The 26,309-nt window shown below is 38.6% G+C and overlaps 1 protein-coding gene across 1 annotated transcript; it reads left to right on the top strand.

The window, feature by feature from the left end:
* Window positions 1-2,629: 2,629 nt before the first annotated feature.
* Window positions 2,630-25,148, top strand: MAPK12 (mitogen-activated protein kinase 12). Its single transcript, XM_007431124.4, has 12 exons — window positions 2,630-3,102; window positions 7,596-7,725; window positions 10,289-10,347; window positions 13,544-13,655; window positions 16,970-16,999; window positions 17,760-17,807; window positions 19,691-19,805; window positions 20,240-20,311; window positions 21,048-21,127; window positions 22,254-22,332; window positions 22,710-22,883; window positions 23,447-25,148. The coding sequence occupies exons 1-12, from the start codon at window positions 2,987-2,989 to the stop codon at window positions 23,515-23,517; spliced, it is 1,086 nt and encodes a 361-aa protein (XP_007431186.1). The 5' UTR covers window positions 2,630-2,986; the 3' UTR covers window positions 23,518-25,148.
* Window positions 25,149-26,309: the final 1,161 nt, after the last annotated feature.

Genomic DNA, 26,309 nt, shown 5'->3' with positions numbered 1-26,309 from the left:
GGAGAACACCGTTTGGGTGATTAAGATGGTTCATGGGCTATACTTATAATTGATACCCAGACATTTATAGAGATGGTAGAGGGAAGATTGATAAACTGTAAGCAAATGAAAAATAGCAAATTCAGCTGCATTAGTAGATACCTTCAGGGGTATGTATGTATGTATGTATGTATGTAGGTATGTATGTATGTATGTATGTATGATGTATAAATCAAATTTATATCACCGCCCAACTCCCCCACAAGGAGGGACTTTGGGTGGTTCACAACCAAACAGTTAAAACCAATAAAAACAAAAATAGTACAGCATTGTGGTACTATCTGGTACAATAGTACAGTATGGTGTAAAAAAAAACAGTGACATGGCAACCACGATGGTGCAACTGAAGCTCTGTTTCTTCATGTGTGATGCACATAAAAGGAGGCAGTGCTGCAATCCTACTTGCACAGCTGCCATATTGACCTTTTTCACCATCCCCTATGGACACCCCTGGATACCCTTCTTGATTTTCATTTTCTCTTGGCTATCATTGCTTAATTGAGCTCCCCAGCCCAAGAAATCAGTCTTAGATGGAAGGGGGCATACAACTCGAACATATTTTTGCCTACGTGCTCTCCTGTGGCCATCCCAGAAGTCCCCAATTAACCTCCCTTGTGAAGTCGGCAGTAGAGTATATCATGATTCCTTAGAGCAAGCAAAGCAGACCCTGTTTAAGTAAACTTGGCAGCTCAGTGAATACTGACTCTAGGGTTGGGAAGAGTCTCAGGCATGGCATCCTGTGTACTAGCTTTCCTTTTAATCTAAAGGCAAAGTCAAGCTTGACTCCTGGGGGCTGCATAGATGCGGTTTCCTTGGCATCCTTGTAGCTGAATGAAGTTTGTAATTTCCTTCTTCCCGTGTAACCAGCATCCCTGGAATTCCCAGGCAGTCGTCTCCATCAACGTACTAACAAAGTCTGACCACGAGAGCAGCCATTGTTGGCTGGGTGCTATTGCCACCTGCTGCGGCTTAATCTATAGAGGCCAATAACCAAACTTATTGGCTGTGTTCACATGATATTCTCCCAAGGCAAACAGGTTTGACATCAAGACCCCAAGCAAGGACAAAGTAGTATCAGAGGATTTCAACCTCCTAGGACACACAATAGCAGACCTCAAGGTGACTGTTTTGGAAAAGCAGCATTTATACCCCACCACTGAGCAAGAGATTGTTCAAATCACATACATCAAAAGGTTTCAGGCCATCTCAATGGGTTTTTAACACATTACAACCATTAATGGATAAGGTACTTGTAATCTGTTTCACATGTCACTTGCATCTGCATAACCACCTTTCCACCACCACCCACTTTACCCATCAGTCTAGCCACTCTATGCATCTGATGAAAAGAACTGCAGTTCACAAAAGCATATGCCTTTTTAACAGAATTTGTTGGAAAAGGTGCTACAGGGTCCTGATTTTTTACAAAGGTTGTCCCCATCAAAGTACTAACAAAGTCTGACCATAAGATCTAACACAGCTTTCCTCCTAAGATCTCCACAGAAACGGGGTAACCTTATCATGCCCATCCCTCTCTTTCCACATTCTGGCACCTGTGAAGCTTCAGGGGAATGAAGCAATGAACGGAGAGATGCCATTCTTATGGCAGACTCAAATTTTGCAGGCCAAGGTGGATAGATTCAGTTAGTAGCGATGAATGCAGCATTGGAAGAGCTGAAGGACCAGGCTAGGGATAGTTCATCATAGAGAAAATCTACGTGGTCACTAACAGCTGACAACTGGATGGCACAAAAATCAATCAATCAACTTTGCCATCTTTTTTTTCTTTGGATAACATAATGGAACAAGGGAGCTGGCTGAGCTCCAAACAATCCCAGGGCTGTTTTAGACTAAAACTAACCTTACTTTAACCAATTGCTGACTGAGTTTACCTGATTGCACAACATGCTACTTCAACCCACTTGATCCAGTTAAGCGTGCTGGTGGACGCAACCTCAGCCTTAGGCTGAAGGGATCTCATCAGAGGAGATCCCTCTGCAAATGGTAAGTTATATTTATCATACGTCCTGCTTTGACTGGGATTGACCTGGGTTTGCATACCAGCCCGTTTACAAGTCCTGGAAAGTAGGGCAGTACCAACCCCAGAAGGAGCATATGGGTTTAGCCATCTCTTAAAGTTTATGGGCCTTGGCACGCTGCACGGGCAAAGGGGGAACTGAAAAGGTGCTAAACCCCCTGCTGCCGGCTTTACTTGCACAACCAGCTTGAAAATACCGTATAAACCTAGAAATGGAAGTCCTAGGTGGGCAGACCGGGGGTGCGGCTGAGAGCAACTAAAGCGCTGGGGCCACCATATCTGTGGGTCAGGCTGGGTTTGGGAGGCAGTTTGGGGTTTTCTGAGTTTTTAATCGGGACACGCCTACCTTAGGACTTACAGCGCAGTTAACTAGGAGGAAACAATGTCTTCCGTTTTCAGCAGTTAGAGAGGGAGAATCTGAGGGCCCAAAGCTGCCCCGCCCCATATTAAAAAACTTATGTTTGTTCCATTCCTCCAGGAAGCTGCTTTCCAGCATCGCCCCCCTCGCTGAAACGTGGCAACCCAGCCCGGCCTTTTCGAACAACGGGGAGGCAAGAGCAGCCATCCAGGAGCTAGGGAGGGAGCCGGTCCCGTCCATCCCGCAGGGTCCCCAAAGAGCGCGGAAGGAAGGGCGGAGAGCGCGCGCACGTGGCCTGTTTGCCGAGCCAGTGACTGCCGCGCGGGTCTCCTCCTCCCGGGGAAAGCGAATAGGAGAAGGCAAGGGGGGCGCTGGGACCCAGCTCCCGAGACCCCGCAAGAGAAGCGGCGCACGCCCCCGCGCTGCCGCACAAAAGGCCCTGCGCGCGCCGGGGATTAGGAGCGGGTCGAAGCCCCGCCGCCCTTTTCCCGGCTCTCGTTCCTCGCGGCTTTCCTCTTTGTGGCAGTCCGGGGGGGGAGGGGGAGCCTGCGATGTCCGCTCCCAGGAATGGCTTCTACCGCCAGGAGGTCACCAAGACCGTCTGGGAAGTGAGGGAGCGCTACCGGGAGCTGCAGGCGGTGGGCTCCGGAGCCTACGGCGCGGTCTGGTAAGTGGGTCGCCGAGGCTCACGCCAGGCGCCCCTAGTTGCGGGCGGAGGAAAGAGCCCTGAGGGCGGCGCTGCGCTGCTGGAGCGTGGAGTCTGGCCCCGTCGAGGAAGGGAACAATGGCCACTTCGCAGCGCTTCTTCTCCCCCTGGCCTGTTCCGCGGCAGCGGATCCCGGAGGAATGCCAACCCTAGCGCGTTTCCTTCCCCAGTCCTGCGATTGGACCTGCTGTACCCTATTCACACGATACGCTCGACCTGGGTACTGAGGGGATCCGCTTTCTGGGTTCGCTCACTACTTTGCATCAACCGGGGTGTCTTGACGCCAGTAATCAAAATTAACAGCAACATTAATCAAGTTAGGATGCTGTGCAGATTGTTTTTTTTTATTTTATTAGCGTGTCGTGTGAATACAGCATTTCTTTTCCTTCTCCGCCCCGCCCCAGTTGAAACACGCTCCCCCGTGCGTTGAAATTGAACCCAGAATCAGTGAGTGATGTTGGCAAGACCTCGGATGGCTTGAAAGACGGAATCTTTTAACTTGTCCTCTTTTACTATGTTATACAGTATAGAAATAATGGGGAGGGGAGAGAGAAAAGTCACTGCGTAATTTTGGTCGGGGAGGGTGGTCAGTTGCAAACATTAGACATAACATCTTTGGGAGATGGGGAAATCCGAAACAGCCTTGGGCAGCAAACAACAATTTTGCAAAAATGTGGCTGCTTTTGTATGCAATGTTTAACTTTTTTTTCCCAGAAATGTTTTTGCAACACATGCCATTTTGACTAACTGGAAGTGACTCAGTCTTTTGACTTCTTTGCTGCTGGTAAAAAAAGAAAAAAGAAAAAAGTCAAATTTTCTGCTGGAGACCCAGTTCCAAGTAACTTATAGGCAACAACCTAGACTGATCTGATAAAAATTAAACAAGCTTGATCTGGTTATATGGATGGGAGACCACAAGGAGATACTATAGCTATAGGCTAGACTGGGAAGTTGAAAAAGCCTTTCAGAGAAATGCAGTGGCAAATTGCTTCTGTATTACTGCCAAAATGCTATATGGATGTGTCCATGAAATCCCATTACTTCCTCTCCTTTCTTTCTTCTTCCCTGTCCCTTTTAATGCTTTGTTCTGTCATTTCCATAAGCAATTACTGGCTTTCTCTCTTCTGCTGATTCTGAAATGGGAATAGGAAAAATGGATGTTTTACTTCCTCTGGCAGGTGGCATGATGGTTGATGTAATCAGCAATTTGAATGTGTGACAAAGCTGTACTTCTGGGACCAGTTATATTTCTGACAGAGATTTTGGAACATAAAATACTAGAGTCTTGATTTTAATCTTCAATTGTTTTGGAGCCTATTCTGCTTTTTCTGTTCAGGGTAGCCTTATGACCTGGCCAGGTGGATACCTCTCTGGCTCATTTTGGTGTAGTTTGTTCATTGAGTGAACTAAATGGAAGTGAATTTAGGTGGAGAAAAAGCTTCAAGTGGTCTGAATGGGATTAACTAGAAAAATAAATAATGTTGGGCCCCTTTAAATTTTCCAGTTTGAAGCCATGCATTCTAAATCGAAAGAAGCTGAACTGAGCAATGTGTGAAGCAGTGTTACTGAATAATAACAATTGAAAAGAGTAATTTTTGTAGCTGTGACAATACCCAGGAACAGCAGATATGAAAAATGGGAAAAATTACAAAATACTGAGTTTAAACAGTAAATAAAAATAATTTAAATTTTTTTGTGAAGTCATTTCTGTAGTTATTGATGCATTAGGCAGAATACCAAACAGATTTAATAAATGTTTACAAGCACTAAATATTTCAACTATATCAACTGGATTTACCAAATGCTCCACATTGCTGGGCACATGTTCTATCTTAGGATATAAATATACTTGGATCTACTATGTATGTATGTATGTATATGTGTGTGTGTACACACACACACACATTCTTGGATACACTTGGCTAATTCCTAGTTCTGGCTAGAACTTGAATTTCTAAAGAATACCAATCAAAGGTGTGATTCTTTTTGTTTATACTGTGTTACTCCTTGAATTTAAGCAAAATAATAATAGAGCCCTAACAGATGTAAAATGATTGAAGAGTTCAAAGGGATACAAAGATTGGAAAGGCTTCCTAGGTTGGCATCACTTGTGCATTTTACTGTCTAAAAGGGAGTCATTGCATCCCTTAACTCCTCCAGCCCCAACCCTACAAAGGACAAGAAATTTAGGCCCATCCACTCAGGTGAGTCTAAATAAGTGCAATTGAAGTAGCAGCCTGCAGCTTCAGAAAGGTTGCCTACCTCTGACCTATAATCTTCCATATATCCAAGCTCTATAAGCTACGAAGAATCTTACCCTTCTGAAAATGATTTCAAACTGCTTGAAGAACAGGTGGCAGTTGTGGCTGGGTGGATCTCTGCACGGTTGCACCTGGTGCATCAGCTACAATCTTTTCTTACAGTCACTCATGCTTTCCTCACACCTGTTTGGATTATTGCAATATGCTTTCTGTGGGATGGTCCTTGAAACCACCTGGCAGCTTCAGCTGGTCCAGAACGTAGCAGCTTGAGTAGTCATGAGAACACCTAGGGTCCCTCATGTAACACCTCTTTTGAGAACTACTGCTTATCAGTTTCCTTGTGAGTGCAAGTCAAGGTGCTGGTTGTCACCTTTAAAGCCCTACACAGCTTAGGGCCTGGGTGTCTACAGGATCTTCTCCCAGTGGCTTCTACCTGTCCAATAAGACCTAAAAGAATATCTCCATCCTCCTCAGGAATGTCATCCCCAGGGACTAGTGTTCTCAGTTGCCCTGTTTTGAAACAGCGTTCCCCTTCAAGTTTAGACTGCCTTGAATTCTGTTGGCTTTTTGGAACATATCAGTATATGGCCTTGGAAGTGGGAGGGAGTGGTAAGCCCTCTTGTTATGGGTTGTGTGTGTTGTTTGGCTGTTCCTCAGGTGCTGGGGTTATTGTAGAGGAGAATGTAAGTCACTCAGAATCCTTTTGGGTTGGAGTGGCATATGGCCACCAATAAATAATAAATTTTGTGGTTGAGCGTGTCTTACCTCCCATTTCTAACCATGTTAAAAGTTTGGTTGAATTAAGTCCAGATATTAGTTTGGGGGCAGTTACTGTGGTACACTAAGTTTCAAAAGATGCTTTTCTTAGGAGAAGCCTTCAAGTCAGGGTTTGTACTTGTTTTTTCTTAGCAATGAGGCCCCTGCGCTGTTCTACTTAGCTACAGAAAGTGGCATATGCACGATGCATGTACAGAAAGGGCCACTGGCTCAAGCAAAGCCATGTGTGAACCATCAAGGCAGGGTGTGTTGTGTCTCTCTCCCACGCAAAACATGATCTTAAATAGTTACCCCCTGCTGAAGGATCCTAATTCTTTGATAAAAGTGTCTGTTTCTCATGCAGAAGTTCTCTGGCTCCACTTAAAAAGATTTGATGGAAGGTGATGGAAAAGATGTGTCAGTGCCAGTTAGAGAAATGATACAGCTTGAGCAGTTTCTTACATTTCTTGTTACAATATGACTCTATAACTGACAAACTTATAAATAAGCAAACCTCTTGCCACAGCAATAGTTAGAGCAGGTCAGAAGCAGCTTCATAAGTGAAGCCATCCTCATTAATTCATAGACACCTTTGTAGCACAATAGGAGCTGAATCTTTCCACCTTACTAAGTTGATACTATAGACCATTGGTTCTCAACGAGGGCAGTACCGCCCCCCGGGGGGTGGTGGGAGGATGCTGAGGGGCGGTGAACTTGTTTTGGGCAGTAGGGGGGCGGTGGGCATGTTTTGGGCGGTAGAGGGGCGATGAGCATGTTTTGGCATTCGAATTTAATTTTAAAACTCCCTAAAAAATTTATTAAATCGATTATCCGGTTTACACCATTTGTACCAGCGATAAAATGAACTTACGCGACGGCTGCCCTCACGCACTTCTAAGAATGGTGAGACGAATTTGTATTCTAGGTAGGATGACCTTGAAGAACTCGACACTACGATTCTTCTCCGATCCCAACCAGCACAGCGCATGCGTCAGCTGTTTTCCCACGCAATTAATCGCAGCGCGTGCATCAGCTGTCTTCCGCATGATTAATCGCAGTGCATGCGTTGAGCTTCCTTTCAATATGAATGTTTGATTTGACCCGTGTTTCTTGAGTTGCTTTTTGTTCGCTTCATTTTTTTTGCATTAGTCATTTTAATTTTAATAAATGCAATTACCTTCCAGGGCAAAAGTATTGCATTAAATCGAACAGATTTGGTGTGTAAGTCTACTGAAAAAAATTACTTAAAATTTTTGCCTTTTATAATTCAGTAACTCCCCCCCCCTCCCCAAAGGGTGGTGTTGAAAAATTTTCCGCTCCTTAGGGGGGCAGCAGCTTCAAAAAGGTTGAGAATCACTGCTGTAGACATTTGGACTTAACAGGTCCATGTGCCTTCTCTGTCTACGTCTAATTCAGCTCTGTTCCTTCTTCATTAAGTTCAGCCATTGACCAGAAAAGTGAAAGCAAAGTGGCCATCAAGAAGTTGTACCGCCCATTTCAATCAGAACTTTTTGCCAAACGAGCCTATCGGGAACTGCGGCTTCTGAACCACATGAAGCATGAAAATGTGAGTATCTACTCTAGCCAACCTTTCATTCCACAGTTAAGATAGCCCTTGCTTGCTCTAACTAGTATCCTGACTCTAATAGGAGCTATTTCATAGAGGCTAACTTTTATCTAGATGTTCTAAATAACTGCATTTTTTTTTTTTTTACTATGCCTCCTAAATGAGTAAGTTTTGAACAACTCTTTTCATTCCTCCACTGCCTTATCAGCTATATTAGTTACAGATCATGAGAAACCTGGTATGGTATGAAACCTGGTATGGACAACCTTGTTTGACAACTTTAGCTTAGCACCTCATAAAACAAACAAGCTTCCTTTTGTCCCAGCGTGGCCATGAGATTGGAAGCATCCACCTCCATTTTCATTCACCTGCAGTTTGCCATTAACTCTGGGCCCAAACCTGGGATAATCTAAGCTTAACCAGAACAACCTCAAATCATGTGCTAAAAGTCATCAGCAAAATCACCTATTTAGGCTAACACAATTTTTTGTGTTTCCTGTCTTCCAAAAGCTGTTCCTCTAGCCTTAACCTCCTTCAGCCTTAAGACACACTCATAAAGGGACTACTCAATCCACAAAAGTTTATTGAACATTATTTACTGAAATAAGCCAGTCTGAATTGGTTAAACGAGTAACAGTTTAAGATCCAGTCTTCAAAGTCTGTTTAATATCTTTTTTCAATTCCAGTTTTAACTAATCCCATAGCTCTGATAAAAAAGGAGGGGAGCAGATAGGTGAAAATGCTAACCATAGTTTAATATATAGCTTAATATTACACAATGCCAAATGAAAAAAAAATCCTTCATAGTTAACTTAGAAGCGTTGTGAAGTCTAATGAACAACTGGTGTCAGTTTGATCTGCTGTTCACCGAGGCCTTTGGCTGAATGGTATTGCTGTGTATTTCTGTTTCTGTGGTATTGCTGTTCTAAATGCCTGGAATTCTATAGGGCCTGTGGCTTTAAACACATTTTTAGAAATTTTGTTGACATTTTTCTTTTTAATTCTAACTGATTTTGAATATATCGGTAAAGACTTAATTGAATTATTTTTGTGATTTGCAATTACAGCATTAAGAAACAATAGAAATTAGAATAACAGATGTTTAATTGGACAGAAACGTAACAGTCCTGTCAAAAACACAGAAGAATCAACGTGTATAACAAAAACCTTCTGCATTCTGCATGATATACTCCTGAACACTAGCCTAGCTGTGTTCAGACAATAAATAAATAGATAGTCTGCCATCATGTCTGAACACAGCTAGGCTAGCGTTCAGGAGTATATCATGCAGAATGCCTGTTCTCCTTGTCAGATTTTTTTAGGCTATAGAGACCAAAGGTTTTTGTTATACACATTGATTCTTCTGTGTTTTTGACAGGACTGTTAAGCTTCTGTCCAATTAAACATCTGTTTTGTCTAGTTATTATCAGTATTGTATGGGGTTGTGAATCAGGGGCTGAGGAAAATAATACTGTCTTTTTGCTAGTTATAAATATTCAGTTTCACTCAAGCCATAACTTGAGTGGAACTGAATATTTATAATATTCAATTGTTTTGTTACAGTTTCTACTCCAGAGTTTTTGATTTAGCATTGCATTTTAGTAAGGAGCAAATAGAATATATTTTGAATCCATTAGCTACTCTTTTTCATCATTACTCTTCTTCTAACTATTGTCTGCCAAGCAAGTAAATTAGCAGGTAAGAATCAGGCAGGTTTTGTATTTTCCTGCAAGTTAACTTGGCCATGGTGTTCTTGATGGGATGTACTAAATCAAGGTCAGCAACCTTTTTTTGGCTCCTGCCTTTGTCATGTCTCACATGAACTCTTGTGGGATCATGAATTTTCATGAGAATGTGTAAGATTTTGCAGGCTTGCAATATTTTATCCATTTGTTAAATATTTGGGGAAGGGGTATCCATGTATGCTCTGTTGGTAAACCAAATCAAAAACGGGTACAAACCTTTAGTGGCCAAGGACCATACTTAATAATTCTGGAGGAATGAAGTCTGCAAAGAGCTTTACATCTTCCAAGCAGACAAGAGTTAGCAAGGGGCAATATAGTGCGGGTCCTTATTTTTTAATTGTGATAAATCTACTTTAGGATTCTTTTCTTCTGTTGCCTACCTCAAAATGGCAGGAGGCCCTGCTGTCACTTTGCAGCAGGTACAATTACTGTAGAGGAATCTCTGAAGATGCAGAAGTGGAGTTGCAGGTCAATGGTTTTCTTTCCTGATCTAAGGGGACATTCCCACAAAGCTACGCAGAAAGAAACATCATCTCCATTGACATTCTTCTTCATGTGGAGCTTTTGTAACCTTGGGAGAGGTTTTGGGGGTGCTGCAGAGGTAGAGATGGGAAACCTCAGTTCTGCATTTTGCTCTCAGTTGCTCAGATTCAACGATACACATGAGATACATGCAATATATACCATACTAATGGTAACACCATTCCTCTATAGCAAAACAAGTCCTGAAGTCACTAATTAACATTTCACATGTGAATAATTGCAATGACAGTATTATTATTATTATTTTCTTATTTGTGTTTCCCCTTCTTCTGTAGGTAATTGGGCTTCTAGATGTCTTCACACCAGATCCTTCACTGGATAAATTTAATGACTTGTGAGTGCATAATTTTGTGGAAAATTTTGGATTGCATGTTATGATTTGCACTAAAATAGATGCTGATCTCAATTGCTTCAGTATTTATATTGATGGAATTATTGTTCCTTCTTGGTTAAGCTTGCTCTGGAGTTAACTGGAACAGTTTGGAATCTGGTTCTTTTTATTAGGATGCATTAATATATATGTTGGTGAGCCTTGTCATTATGCTGGAAGAATCACACACCTATATATAGAATAAAATTGACATCCCAACCAACTATGACATGCACCCTATGATCTTAGAAACAGATGTTACCTCTTTACAGCATTAAGTGGAAAATTAAACTCCTGAAAGGTTTTACTTCTTTTAATGGTTAAGGTTTTACCAAATATAACTTGAGGACTTTTAGACCATATATCTACCAAATAAAATGTAAACTTGCACATTGATGCTCATTTTGTTTTCCAATGCTGATAATATTGCTGATACAATTGTTTAAAATAACATATGTCTTATTTTAAAGGTAATTCATTTATTCATTTGTTAGGTTTATGCCCCACTTTTTGTTTTATTATTAGACTATTTAAACATTTGATTCAAACGCTTGAAAAAAAAGAATTGGTATTTATAATGATTAGGTATTGGGAGATCTGGTTGCTTATTAAAAAGTGGATTGGATTAACCACCTTAAATGTAAAGCAGCTTTTTCCTAGTTGTCAAAATGAGGTGTTGATCCATAGTTTCTGCCATACTCAATCAACATATCAAATGGCTGAGGGTGATAGATGCTGTAGTGTGCAACACTGGGAAAGTTTAAGCTACCTCTAAAAAATAGAAATTTGCTATTTTTCCCTCCCCATGTAGCTGGGGAATTCGGTGAAACTTTTATTAGTTATTTGGGTTTGTACAATTAATTGTTTCCATAAATACAGTTTATTTTTTTTCCTCTGCTTTAAATTAGTATTGAATTTTGCATGGATTTGTCAGCTTTTAAACCTGTTCTGCATTTTCTTATTACATGTGTATACAGTAATATCTACCATAATCTACCATAAATGTATTCATATAAACAGGCTGCAGTAACGATGTTGCTTCAACTGTTTTTAATCATTAACTACTTATATATTATTGCAATAGCTTGTGAGCTGTTCAGTCAGCTTTGCAATATTCATAAACTGTGGCACATTAGCCATAATAAAATCATGGAGGAAAGCACACATCAATGTTTTCATTATTCAACATTTGCTAGCACTCCAGGCCTGGTTCCTTGCTTATCCTGGTTTTTTATCAGAAATCTCTGCTCTTTCCTTTGCACTAAATATAGCCCTTGGAAGCTGAAAATTATCTGCTTTTTCTACCCCCTTTTTATGTGTTTGGTCAGTTTTCTGTAAATTTCACTGTTCCCCTTTGAATTTAGAATAATTGATAGGGTGCAGATTGGAATTTTTGTAACAGCCTAAGATGATCTTAGACACGTTTAAAATGTTAAGTACCTCCCATTTAATTTAGTAGGACTTACTTCAACTTAAGCATTAATGATATTTTGTCACTTCTGCCAAGCAGGATAATACTCCTCCGTCTGCCAGAACTTCTCACATTATCTCTCCTGTTCCAAGGCCCCCAAGTCTTGAAATCTCAAAGTCACTTCCATTGCAGTCTTCATAAAAGCAAGTGGAGCAATCTTGATCTTTTTATCAGCATTGGGCTGGACATGTGCCTCTCCTCTGATATTGACAGGCAGGTGGCAAGCCTTTGAATCAAGATGGCCTCCCATTGACTTTCTTGGTAGCAGTATGGAAGCGGCTTACATTGCCTTCCTCTAGGAAGTGTTTAGTGTTGCCTGTGGGTCCTGTGGATCTCCAGTCCAAGAACTAGCCCTGCTTTAAGGTGTTGATGGCACATAATCAGGCACTCATGATCGGGAATCTCTCCCTGGTTTATACAGATATTGGCCTTGTATATAGAAAACATTAAATCATAACGTGGTCTGTTTGTTTTGGAGTTTATTATACTCTGCAACCCACCACAGGAAAGAAACCATGGTGGTTGGTTTATGAAGCCTGGTTGGTTTTAATTATTGATATTGAAAAGGTTGAACCACAAATCATAGTTTATTCCTGATTTGTCTTGATATTCTCCCCCTAATCTATATATTGTTTGAAGAAATGGAGGAAAACAAACCAGGCCTTGATTAATTTGCTGTTCAGCTTGTCTGGCTTGTTCCATAAAGGGTTGTTAAAACAAAATCCTGACATAGACGAGGTTCATACATTATAATAAATCATAATGTAGTTTCTTCCATTTTGGTTTGTATGTTGTATGATCCCAGGCATTGTGGTTTATATAAGAAACTGTGGGATAGCACATGCATGAATCAGGCCTCTGTGTTATGTGGGTCAAACAATTACCTTTTTGCACATAATGAATTTGTAGACTGTATTGCTAGATTCTCTGTTCCTTCTTACGTAGTATGCATTCATCACCAGCATGTCTGCCTTTTTAGTAATAATTTTATGTTGGAAATGTGGGTTTAAAGGATTGATTTATCTGTATATGTGTATGAGATGCTCAGTCATCCCCAGCTTCCACTCATCTTGATCTTGATCCAGTGTGCCTTCTTGATAAATGGATGTCAGCTGAAGCAGCTAGATGATGGAGGGATCAAAGGAGTGGTTCTGCATCCTGTCTCCTCTAGCTTGGCCCAGTTTTTACTTATTACCTAATATAAAACTGTGCTTACTGTAGATAGTGTTATTATCAATTGACATTTCTTATTCTAAAGCATAAATGGTTTGTGGTGTTCAGTAAGAAAAGAAAAGAACAGGAAGCCTTTATATAACATAATGGCTTGCAGAATAGTGCATTTGGTGGAAAATAGGACGCATTTATTTTACATGGTTATTTTATAATCCAGAATAAATTCTGTCTTGTTCTCAACCTGTGTAATACACTTCTTTTAGAAAGATGTTTTGCCACCAATTCTCTAGATTTTTAGGAAAGGCATCAAGGCACATCTTTTTACATTGACCTTTTCATCACTTATATTCCATTTTAGTGTTAATATTTAGATTTATTCTTTAGTTTTTCTACACTGCCCTCATATTTTCCAGTAGAAATCTTCATAATCTGGAATGACTCTACATTATAATTTGCTACAATATTATGATTAGACTTTGTAATTTAGTTTTGTTCATGTTTGCCTTTTCATTTTAGCTACCTTGTTATGCCATTTATGGGAACAGACTTGAGTAAAATAATGAAGCATGAGAAACTAACTGAAGATAGGATCCAGTTCCTGGTCTATCAGATGTTAAAGGGCCTAAAGGTTAGATCTCTCTGTTTTCATTGTTTTTGTTGGTTTTTTGTCATCATTTTCCTGAGACCCAATATAGACATTCCTATGATATGGAACCTGCTTATGCAGGTTTCTGATCATGATGTGCTTCAGTATGATGTAAAATTACATCTTCATTGACATACAGAATTTGAAATCAGGATCTGGTTTTGCAAATCCTGACTGTGAGGGAATTTTGATGGCCTCATGCTACATCTTCATTGGTGAACCTTTCTCCTCCTCATTAGGATTTGGATTTTAAATCCTATTAGGTTTATAAATTTTGATTATTTGCACAAAGCCCTTCTAGTTCCTTTCTCAATACTAAGTTTAATTAATTTGAAGATAAGTGTGAAGATTCAGTTTAGTCCATTTATTTATGAGCCTTATTCCTATTGTGCAGAAAGTGAGGAATCCTGGCAAAGAAATAAATAAAAATAAACTGCTTTCTGACTTGTCTGAAGCTGGAGTTACAATTGATTGGTCCTCAAAAATCCAAGATCGGCAAGCCACCTTTAAACCATGTTGTAAAATTGTTTTGAAGATCCTGGATTATTTGGGAGCAATCAGTTACTCTTCTAGGTTTGGGCCTAATGGTAAATTATCCCTCCTTTCACTCTGGACTGTGATTTCCTTGCCTGTTTACCTCTTTGTGTCTAGTCTCACTGCCTGTGTTATCAAAGTTTAACAATCCAACCCAACAGCCATTGAGTTAAATCTGCCCTTATTTGTATTCAGGCACATCAACTCTCTGTGTGACTTTTGAGAAGTGTGAATATGAACATCTTTGTGCCAGCTTTTAATTGAAACATTGAAAAAAAAATTTTTTAAAAACCTTTTAAAATCTTATAGTTATTCCAGCCCAGTTAAGGAGTGCATACATAAGAATGCAGACTTTTGTGGTAAGGCAGTAGCAGGTAAAGCAGGAATATGGATTCTCCACCCTGATCTGGTGGTACCCAGGACTCTGCAGACGCATTCCCAAATAATTTCTGTTTGCACCAGTCAGCCTTTTGGGAGAAAGAACACAGGATTTGCTTTAGTCCTTTTCTTCTTTCCACTCAACTGGAACCAGACCAGACTATAAAATCTGTCTGTCTGTCTATCTCATAAAAGCATATTCTTATCAAGTTTTGACTTTATAGCAAAAGAGACAAGGTCTTTCTAAGAAGATTTGCTCTTTGCTCTTGCTGCCATGTAACCGTATACTCCTCAAAAGGAATCAAATAAAATCACTGTTGATTTTAATTTATTAGCTAAAATCCAGAACTTTTCTCTAACAATTGCATCCTTCCCTAGATGAGCAGAGCTTCCTTATACATAATAGTTTGGAAAAAGGAAGACAAAGGGCATACATGTGCAGAAATAGGATTTGAATATGGATGCCAAATGTCACTATTAAATAATATAACATTTCAGCCCTTCACATTTCATATTCCTCCCTTTGCAGTGCCAGAGAGTGCAACTCTCTGATTCCCTGGAAACCTTGGGGGGGGGGAGGGAGGGAGGGAGGAAGGAAGGAAGTTAATTTATCTTGCAGTCAGGTTTAGCTCTTGGCACTGCTGAATTTAACCAAACAAGGAAAACTTCCTGTCCTGGCAACAGTGGCCCTTGATTACCTCCGATCTCATGTAGTGCTCTGGTCCTTTAAGCCAGAAAGCCATCTCCGTTGCAACGTGCAATCTGAGCCACATGCAGGGAGAACTGGAAAGGCAGAAATATTGTACCTGGTGTTTGCTGGGAAACAACAACTGGCTGTCTTTCATGTTTGTTTAAATTGCCTATTAACAAGAAATGAAAGCTCTATCTTTCCGAAAAAGAAAAGAAATGGGACAATGTGTGATATTGCAGTATAGTCATTGGGATTAAGAATGGTTCTGTGTATTTATTTGATTGATCTGCCTTTCTTCTACAAGTTTGAGGATGTGGATACAGAGCATTCCTCCTCCTACAACAACCACCCTGTGAGATACGTTGAACTGCAAGACAGTGACTGACCCCAGATTACCCTGTGAGCTTTCATGATTGAGGGTGGGACTTGAACCTGTGCCTTCCAGTCCTAGCCCATCACATTGATACTACATCACAGAATCACCAGCAGGAATCTTTGTTTTTCCCTGTTTGTTGTTAGCTTGTTAGAAAGCTTTGCTTATCTAAGAATATTTCCATGACAATCCTTTCCTACTCTAGGACTAGTAATTCATTTCTCCTACACAAAATATACTGTGGATATGTTGTGCAAACGTAAGTGCCCATGCTAAAGTTTCAGATGTTTCTTCTTTCTCCCTAAGTACTGTAGTAGAAAGAAGTGAAAGGCTAAGATTAAACTGGCTGAATGTTCTGCCACAGTGATGGTAACTCCATATCATGTGTTGAAATAAAACAAGGACAGAAATAGAATCCAAGAAGAGCGATGGTGCAGAAAAGAGCCATCCCAGCTCTGTTTTGCAGATTCATTTTATCTGGATGTTTAGTGCTTTCAGGGAAGAAGGACAAACAATTGGTCTTTGAGCTATAGTTTGTAAGACTGTGGTTTCCTATATGTGTAGATAAAGTGAAGTCTTGGTCTGTAACAAAGAGATAATGCAGCAGCTCTTACAGTTAGCAGTGTCTGGTTTGATAGAAGACTTCTGAGTTTTCCATTCTACTGTGGAAAGGTGACTTACTTATGTTTCTCCGTCTAGATTTCTGGTTTCTGACAACTTAAACTAAGATCAGCTTCTAGGTCGGTTGGATTGTAATTTCCATAAAACGCAGCTGTCTTGTCCAGAGTAGAGGAGGTAGGGGTCTTTTTGAGTTGAAAGACAAATTTTAATTTTGAAAGCTTCTGGTGGACACTCTGGCAAAATGGCTGCTCTATGTGAAATCTAAGGGATGTTATAGTGGGGGCATCCAGGTCACAAAGTAGCCATTTATGAGAAGGCATTTATGATGAGCTGTTCTGTGTCACACTCTCTAATCCTGCAAGATGCTCATTACTGCCCCAGATTACCTTTATCTGTTAACAGTTGGACAAACTTGCAAAGCATAGCATTGAAGATACCCAGCATTTTGATTCCTAAGAACTACAGAGCTTTTGTGGGGCCCAGAGGCATACCTATAAATACTAGGCAAAGCTACAACCTGGTGTTTTGCTTAGCAGAATGCCTTTTTTAAAACTAAAAAGAAAGTCAGATCAGGATGGGATGAGTATTTGCACCATAGTGATTCGCTGTGGATTATTTTTGCCATTGCCTTGCAAACCTTTGGAACAAAAAGAATGTTTCGATAGCAAATGGGTAAAGTATTTTTGTTTCTTTCCACAGTACATCCATTCATCTGGCATAATTCATAGGGTAAGTAAAACACGTCAGACTTTTTTGTTTGAATAGCTTTAGGTATTCTTCTTATGGAAGCTAACCAGAGGAGAGATTCACTTCAAACACATATCCATGGCTACAAAGCTCCCTAATGGTCAGTTGATTTCTGCACAGAAATATATACTCAGAATTTTTATACTGAAATATAGAACGAAAGATAACTCTTTTATTGCCCAGATTCAATTATTGATACTCAGAAGGCATCTTTGAAAAAGTCTTTGCTTATTTTAACGAACACTTGATAAATTATTCCTTGGGTTCTTTGATGTACTGTTTGCAATGTCACAGCTTAAATGCAAATTAAACTGTATCCTTCAGGAATTATTACAATAGCTATTGCCAATTCAGTATGAATGCTGTGAATAGCAGAGTCTTCTTTTGTAATTGATTAAAAAGAGATCAGGATGTTTGCATGCGTGTGATATTTTCAGTTTGCTCAGTGGAAATGTTATAATGTACTGATATACATGCACACAGATGTTTGGCTTTGGAATTTTTTTTAATGCAGTTGCTTGCTACCTCGGCTTCTGTAATTGTTCAGTCGCTACCAGGGAAGTTTCTGATCCCCCAAGCGTCAGTCTCTGCATTCATATTTGGCAACAGGCCAGTCCATTTGCATTCTGGGCCATTGTTTGGACCTGTTCTGAACAACCAAAAAATTGCCTGCCATTGAAAGAAACACTTCCAGTTATAGATGAATTTAGTTTCAGATTTCTTGTTTTAAACATCTTCATAGGATTTAAAACCTGGAAACCTAGCAGTCAATGAAGACTGTGAGTTGAAGGTAAGAAAATGAATACTGTAGTTGCCTTTTCACATACAGTATTTCAAACAAACAAACAAACACTGTATGGAACTTTGTGGGAATTTTCAGAAGTAAATGTTGGGGAATTTGGAAGTACAAAGAGAACAAATGAAAAGCATTTAAAAATGAGAACAGGTTGCAGTCTGTAGCACTATTGTGTGAAATAATAGAATGTTAATGTCTGCATGCCTGGAATAACTCCAGATTTCCTGGCTAAGGGTACACTCTGCAACATTGCAAATATGTAGGGATGATTGCTTATAGATTAAGTTGCTAGCATGTTACAGAAGCTTAAGCTTGACTGTTTTCATACATAATTATTGGATTTCATCCCATTGCTTGTAAGAAGAAAGCAGAACCAAATTCTTGTCTTTTGCAAAAAGTATTTGCATTAAGCTGTGTAAAATAAGATACAAGCTGTAGACATAGCATGCACTCCTGGATTAGGGTAGCAGGAATAAAATCCTGAGTAGACGATCTAGGGCTTTTCACTTAGTAAGGCTTTAGTTTAGAAACTTGAGCACCCTTAATAAAGATTCCATTGATGGAGTTCATGTAAACAGCCTCAGCAATTAAATTAGTTTTGAGTTAATATTGTTAGTATAGATTGGCTGAAGCTACAAGCAGTTTGGTGTGACCTTCAGTTTGGGTGCATGTTACGACCATAGCTGGTTATTGAGTTCAGGACTTGTGCAAACTCATAGCAAAACAGACAGTCTTTCCAACAAGCATTATTCCCTAGGACAGCACATTAACTCAACATAAATTGCCTAAGTTTTTGTTAGAGCATGATGTCTGTGCTTAAACAGCCACACTATTTTTAGAAATATTCCAACAGAAAAAGAGGAAGGAAAGAGAGGGTTAGATATAAAATATTTTCATGGAAATGCTGTAGCAAAATCCCCTGAAAGCACAGAGAGTTTCTTACCTGCCAGCAGTTAAACTGCAACATTAATAGAAGAAAGCAATTAAGCGCTTTATTTCATTTTTCTTCATTTTTGAAATCATAAAAGTTTAATTTAAAAAATTGCATTGAGTTGGATCCACATTTTGGAATGTGCAATTATGAGCAGTGAGATTGATTTTCAAATACTATTTCCATCACCTTTGGGGATAATAGCCCTGAACCCTGCGTAACACCTGAGGGCAAGGGTCTCTGAACCTTTGCGTTGCATTTTGGAGAGGCTGATAATGGGGGAATAAAATCTATTTCTGCCAGCTGCATTGCCATGGCCTAAAGTGAGTTCAAAGCTTTCTCAGTAGCTGTGAATATATGAATAATAAGCCAAATTCATGTGGTTTCAGTTTGCTACCTGTATGATTATATAATGTAAAAAAATAATTCCTGTGAACTGGGATTTCCACTTACTACTGTCAGGAAAAAATGTAATATATAGAGCTCATGTTTGTAATGTTTGAATAAATAGCATGTAATGAATAGGTGTTTGAGATTCTTGTCTTTTATTTGCAAAAATGCTATTTAGTATACACAAGGCTACAAAATCCAAATAGCCATTTGCATTTCTCTAAAATAAGGGTATCATTTCATTGCAAGCAGTTATTTGGGTAATGTTGCAAGTTGGATGGAGGTAATGAGAAAATATGTGGATACAGAAATAAAAATATTTTAGCAGTGATGACAGAAATGTAATATAGCCTGTTAGCCATCTCCTTTAACTTTATTTTCAAGGGAATAGATTGAGGTTTACATTTTTGGGAACAGGGCATTAAATTAATGGGATTTAAGAATCATGCAGATATTAATAGAACTTTTCTAACTATGAATAAATCTCATTCCAATTCAAAGTGTTTATGACAATTCCAGAAATGTAAGCTGATTGTATTCTGTTCCTCTAAAACAGATTCTAGATTTTGGGCTGGCAAGACACACAGATAGTGAGATGACAGGCTATGTGGTTACTAGGTGGTATCGAGCCCCAGAAGTTATACTTAATTGGATGCATTATACACAAACAGGTAATTTTTTTTGTTTACTAGAAAACTAGTTTTCCACACTGAGGTTTTTGTAACCACTGATTATATAATTTCATCACTTCAGTTGCAAAAGAGTGACATCTTTACAAAAACCACCCTGTGATCTCTTGGTAGACCAACTGAAAAAGTCTCTGTTGTGCTTGTTGCAGAGACATTGAACAAAATTGCAGAGGTTTGAACAAAATCTGCAAAGAGTTGGAAGGAAAGAAGATTCCTGTAGCCCAGACCATCAGTGTTATAAAAAGCATTCATTGAGCTATTGAAATTGCAGAAATAGAACACACGTTTTCAGTTACAAAACACAAAACATTGACTTTTGTGTTGTGGCTTTCTTTTTAAAGACTTTGTTGTCGATTGATGAGCTGAATTTAGATATTTTGCACAAGCAATTTAATGGGCGTGTTTCTGTATTTCAGTGGACATTTGGTCAGTGGGGTGTATAATGGCTGAAATGGTAACAGGAAGGCCCCTTTTCAAGGGCAATGATCGTATCCTTTCTTGATGAAATGCCTCGCATTAAGTTGGAGAAATATGCCAGAATTCAGGTATCAAAGTAAGTCAGTTCATAATCACTTCAAGTGAAAAATGATCAGTTGAGCTATTTACTTAGAAACATCAAGCCAGCTTTGGAAGTCTGTAGCTTTGCCAGAAAATTGCAAAATTAATGGTTTGTCACAGCTGCTTCTCATAATTAAGTGCAAACAGTCACATTTTTGGCTCCTACTTTTGGCATATAGGACTGCATTTTAGTTTATTTTATATGCGTTGATGCAGCTAAGCTTTTGAGTTTCTTTATTTCTTTTTTTCACTGTTGTGGGCCTTTTTAGAGACTCAAGAAGTGTTATGAAAAATCAGTAATGTTTAAAAACGAGCACAGCTTTCTATCCTCAGAAATTTGGAAGATGAGGTCATTGAAGCTAGCTTAAGAAAAAAATCTGAAGTTTTAATATAGGTATGAAAGCTTGTACAAATTGTTACTCTGAAAACACTCAATGAGATGACTAAAAGTGTGGTAGAAAACAAAAATGAAGATGACCCATCAATGAATATTTGTAGAAGTATCCTTTTAGTTATTAATTCCTAGCCAACTGCCAGTAGTTGTGAAAAAATATATGAACTATGTGTGTTATATGCTTTGATTTCAACAGTAAGAAAATCAGATCAATTGTATCATATTTTAATGACATGCTGACTGAAGATTTGATTCCTGACTTTGACATTCAGATCTGGACCAGCTCACAGAAATTATGAAAGTTACAGGCACACCAACTCAGGATTTTGTTCAGAAACTACAAAGCCAAGATGTAAGTTGTGCTTTTGCCTAATTTATAAGAGCAGGTTCAGAAATACTATGTGGTTCTGTGCTACTTTCCTTACATGTACTAGTTCAATTTTGAGATTTTTTTTAACCCAGCATAGAAAGCAGCAAACCAAGGAAATCTGGCTAGAAACTATTAGAAACCTTTTCAGTTGGGTTTTTTTGATACACTGAAATGCTCACGGTCATCAATATCCCATTAATAGAAGCAGATTGCTATCTTAAAAGCTATACATGATATGAAATTTTGCGTGGTCCTAATTTTCAAAAAGAAATAATTCAAGCAATTCCTGTTTAAAACTTTAAACCAGATATTAGGATCCTTTTATCCTTCAGATGCTGTTGAACGACAGCTTTCCATGTTAGGTATGCTTGGTGTGAGAACAAGTTGTCACATGATTGCAAGAAAATGACCTGAAATCAAAGAAACAGATAGGCGGAAACTGTTTATCCTGTCCAATAGAGAGAGGCCTCTGACATCACGCAGGCAGGAGTAAGAGACAAGAATGTAAATCTTGATTTCACTATGAATTGGACTTGCATTCTATACACAGCCCTTCCTTAGTGGTCTTATTAGCTTTTCTGCAGTAAGTCACATCAGAAACTCTTACATCCTTGAAAGGCAGTTTATCTGTTTCCAGTCCTGTTTGCCAAGAGAAGCTTGACAGTGGGGGTTAAAGTTCAACCATTTCTGCCCAATTTTAACCCATTTATTATAGCCAGCTCAGAACATAGCAGAGGAGCTGATTGCAATTTAAATGGCATTACTTTATGTGGAAGTCATGCATAACACATTGGGTTTCTACATATATACATTTCCAAGATAGTTTTTATTACACATTTGTGAGAGTTGCTTCCTTATTTGCTCTGAGAAAACAAAATCAAATTATCTTAAACTATAGAAAGTATACAAATTGCATATGAATTAATTTAGGGCCTTCAGATCCAAAATGAAGTCATATGCAATTTGTCAATATATCCCACATGTGCATTTTGCCATATATTCACCAGGAGTTGAACTAGTTTGATGGCATCTAATTTATTTCTCTGTTTCATTTCCTGAATTAATAACGTATTCATATCCAGTAATCTCTGTGTCTGTCTATTTTAAGGCAAAAAATTATATCAAAAGCCTTCCACAAGTACAGAAAAAAGATTTTGCTGCCATTTTGAAAAATGCAAATCCTTTAGGTAAGTTAAATATAGAGGGATGTAATATATTAGGAAATTATATAATATTAGGATAGTAAACAGGTTGAGATCTCTTCTATCCTCTTACGTAAAAAAAACTTTCAAGATATTTTGTGCCATCTGAAGATTTCATTGTGGAATTATTTTCTCAATAATTTCTTCATCATAATGGTCAGATTACCTGGCTAGTAAAGGTAAGCTTTTCCTGCTAGATATACTTTATTATAAATTGTAATCCTTTGAGCTTCTGTTCTCTGAACAACTACATGATCACTAGGAGATGCAGAATCTAAATGAACTTCAACAAAATATTTAAGCACATGCTTGATCTGTTTCCAGAGTGTTTGTCCTTAAACATCTTTCTCTTGTTGATTCAGCTGTAAACCTTTTGGAAAAGATGCTGGTGTTAGATCCAGAGAAGAGAATAGCAGCAAGTGAAGCTTTGGCACACCCTTATTTTGAAACCATTCATGATCCTGAAGAGGAAAACGAAGCAGAGAAATATGACGACACTTTTGACAACATGGATCTGCCCCTGGATCAATGGAAATGTATGTTTGGTATGATTGTTCTGAAAGGCAATCTTCATACAAAGGCTAGATTGGTGTAGGAAACCTTGTCTACATTCTGAAAATAGATGTTTATACATTTTAATTAAAATATAATTTAGGAGAACCTAGGAATCTGGTGCATTAAACTAGACATGTAGAAATGTTTCTTTCTCCTTGCTATTCCATTCTCTCTCTTTGACCTATTTTATTCCTTCTCTTCCAGTTGACTTCCCGAGGTCTTGGAAGTCTTTCCTAGGCTGGGTCCGACAATAATCTTGAGTGTATATAAGTAGGCAAGAAAGGAATGAACAGCAAAGAGAAATGTAAACTGCTGTGAATGCTTCTATAAGCAGAAATGGCATGGAATAAATGTAATCGTAATTATTTTAAAAGTTCTTATTGTGAAGGGAAAAAAAATTCTTTGCTGACAGTATTTTGAAAATTTTGCATTACAGGAATTATTTGGTTTGGGGTTTTTCCCCTGTCCCAACAGGTTTTAATCAGACACTCAGGCTCATTAAGGCTGCTGATTTTTTCTTTTTGTGTCTTTTTAACTTTTCCAGGTATCACATATAAAGAAGTTCTAAACTTTAAGCCTCTGCAATTGCCTGAGTCAAAAGAAACGGTAGTATAACTCCAATTGTATGTTTGCTTAAAAACTGAGTGAAGAAAAGAGAGTGCCAGTGTTTTATTTATGTATGTGTGTATATATGTATATGTATATAATTGTACAAATCTTTTATAAATAAACTAGATGTGATCTGTTTTAATACGAATTTTGAGGCTGTTGAGCTCAACCTTTTATATCATAAATTGCAGCAGTCCCTCTGTGAAGGAACCTGAGTCTCATTAGAATAGAAACAAAACATTCTTTTTCCCAAAGAAGGATATTCATATGTTTACTGGCATTCTATTGTGATATTTTTCATGGTATGTTTCAATTAGTTAACATACACTGAGTCCATGCACACTGGTTGAGAACCACTGTTACTTGTATTTTGAATATTTGCTTGGAAGCTAGTGCCTTTATAAATGAGATTGTATGACTGTGTGGCTATTTCATTCTGCCCCATGACCATCTCTGGGAACAATTCTGCAGTCCCTTCTCTTCTTCCAGATGCACAAGATTTCCTGTAGTTTATAGGTTTCCTATGTGTTCATAATTTCTGGTACTGTGTTGTTTTTTTTAATTTCCATTCAAAAAAGACACCAATCTTCTGTGTTGTGTGCTCATGCGAAATCAGAAAATACTCATAATGCACATACGGAGCATCAGTTTCTTAGAGTCACAGCTTAGAATGTAGATCCTATGAACGTGGGAACTTTATGGTCAAGAGTTCCTGTGTATGAGATGGACCAAAGTTCCTCAACCAGCTCTTTGTACAGAGGTGATCTGAAGCATTATAATCTATTTGCCAGACAACTATTGAACATCTTATTCTAGAGATTTTTATTTTTCCACAATAGGACTTTACATACTTAATTTCAGTGAAAAACATGGTGGTCAGTTTTATTTAATCAGTTCTAAAGAGAAGTATATGACAAGTGACAAAAGGCATAAAAATGTTTCCTTTAGCATTCTTACGTTGAAATGAGAGTGTAGAGGGGGGTGTTGGTGTGTTTATAACCATACATAAACACTGAAAATCAGAGGAGATGACACTTCGATTGAGTCACACTCTCTAGTTCAGTACTTCCTGTTGTCACTGGCAATGGTAATCCAAGGGCCTAACCTAGTAATACTTCCTAGCTGTGTTGCCTGAAATCTAATAAAACTGCCAGTAATTAAAACAGGGACTTTTTACACGCAAAATACACAATCTCCTTGTTTCCTGTCATGCCTGTGTGCTGAATTTTATCTAAATTCCCTGCTCTTTTTGCATATTTGTTTTTCTACACGGGGCTCTTTCAGTGAAAAAAATCTAGAATCCAAAACTTGACCTTCTGTAATTCTGAATATGCTTCTTTTTTTAAAAAAAAAGTATGAAAAATGGTTAACGAAAAATGTAATAATTGCTGAAATAATCCATCTCTCTGGTGAAAATAAGACTTCATAAGATATGACTATTGACTTGGAAAAAATAGCATGCCATTCCTTTTATTTACCAATTCAGACGGTGCTGAGAAACTCAGGAATAAAAAAACAATATCTGTTTCCTTTTAAAATTAAATGTAAATATGACCATGTTGTAGATTAAATGTATTGTAAAAATTAAATTGTTTGCAATGCTTTTTTTTTGTCTGTATCTAACTCTAATAAATAACAGTAGATAATACAGTGTTTTTTTCTTGTACTCTGTGTTCTAGACAGTTTTTCGTAAAGCTAGATGCTTTTTTTAAAAAAAGGCAAATAGTTGCAATTAAAATCAGCTGAAAACACCTGCGAGAGTACAAAAATCTTTTTTTTTTTTCCAGTTTAAACACTGCAACCATGTGATGTGATATGATCCCTGGAAAAGAGGCAGCTTCTTCAAAGAGTGGCTGCATCTTTCTGCAAAAAAAATTCCAAAGTGCAGCACAGTCCTATTAGGGTACCACCCGTAGTTCAGGCTGGAAGGAGATGTCTGGTGTTTCATTTAGGGAACGGTGACTAAATGGAAGCACCAAGTTGGGGTTTTCTGGATCTCTGTACTGACCTCTAGTTGTCAGGATTTGCGCAGCCCTAAGATCTCTCAGGTTAGGCAGGTGTCTGTCTAAGGAGAACTCACCTGTCAGAGACACAGAGTAAGGAAGTGCCAGCTTTTATATATGTTGTATCCAAGTTGTCTGTTTTTAGGTGTGAAGAGAATGGGCACGCTGCATGCGCTTCCAGTAACTTAATCGCCAGCAGGAAGGTATGCTGTCTGAAGAAAACTTAGTCCTTTTAACAGCAAGGGAGAAAAGTTTTTTTTTTCCCTCGAAATAATTTTCATTCCTAACAGTCCTTTGAAGATTGAGAGAAGATGGAAGATCAAAGACCTGCCAGATGTTTTGCTTGCCTTCCCTTAGGCAACCATCTATCCTTTGTATCCAATCTAGTTACCTCTTTGTCTTAACTCTGGCAAATATTTCAGACATAGTTTATGCACTTTCTCCCAAAACATCTTATAAAACCCACAATTTATTTGTGGAAGCAAATATTGAAGGATGATGTGCTAGAAATGAGTTACTTTTGATGAAGGACACTTTCATATAGGCATACATGTTTTCGGACTGTTGCCAGGTAACCATTCTGGTGCATAAATGGCTAAGTGCTAGTTTATTAGCACATGAAGTGGTCCTCCCAATTAGCCACTAATGTACTTAATTTCCAGGCCTGGAAACCATATTATTGTCACTGGGTCCTTTCAGGGACAAAGCAAATGAAATTGAGAAACAAAGTAAGTTTGTACTCTTGATCTGGCCTGATGCAGAATAATTGATCCAATTGCTCCTATCTCTCTTGGC

The sequence above is a fragment of the Python bivittatus genome, unplaced genomic scaffold, assembly GCF_059951505.1.
Source record: "Python bivittatus isolate LINGU-HERP-01145 unplaced genomic scaffold, Pbiv_v1 ctg000330_np1212, whole genome shotgun sequence".
Taxonomy (NCBI): domain Eukaryota; kingdom Metazoa; phylum Chordata; class Lepidosauria; order Squamata; family Pythonidae; genus Python; species Python bivittatus.
This window is presented reverse-complemented; position numbering and strand designations above follow the sequence as displayed.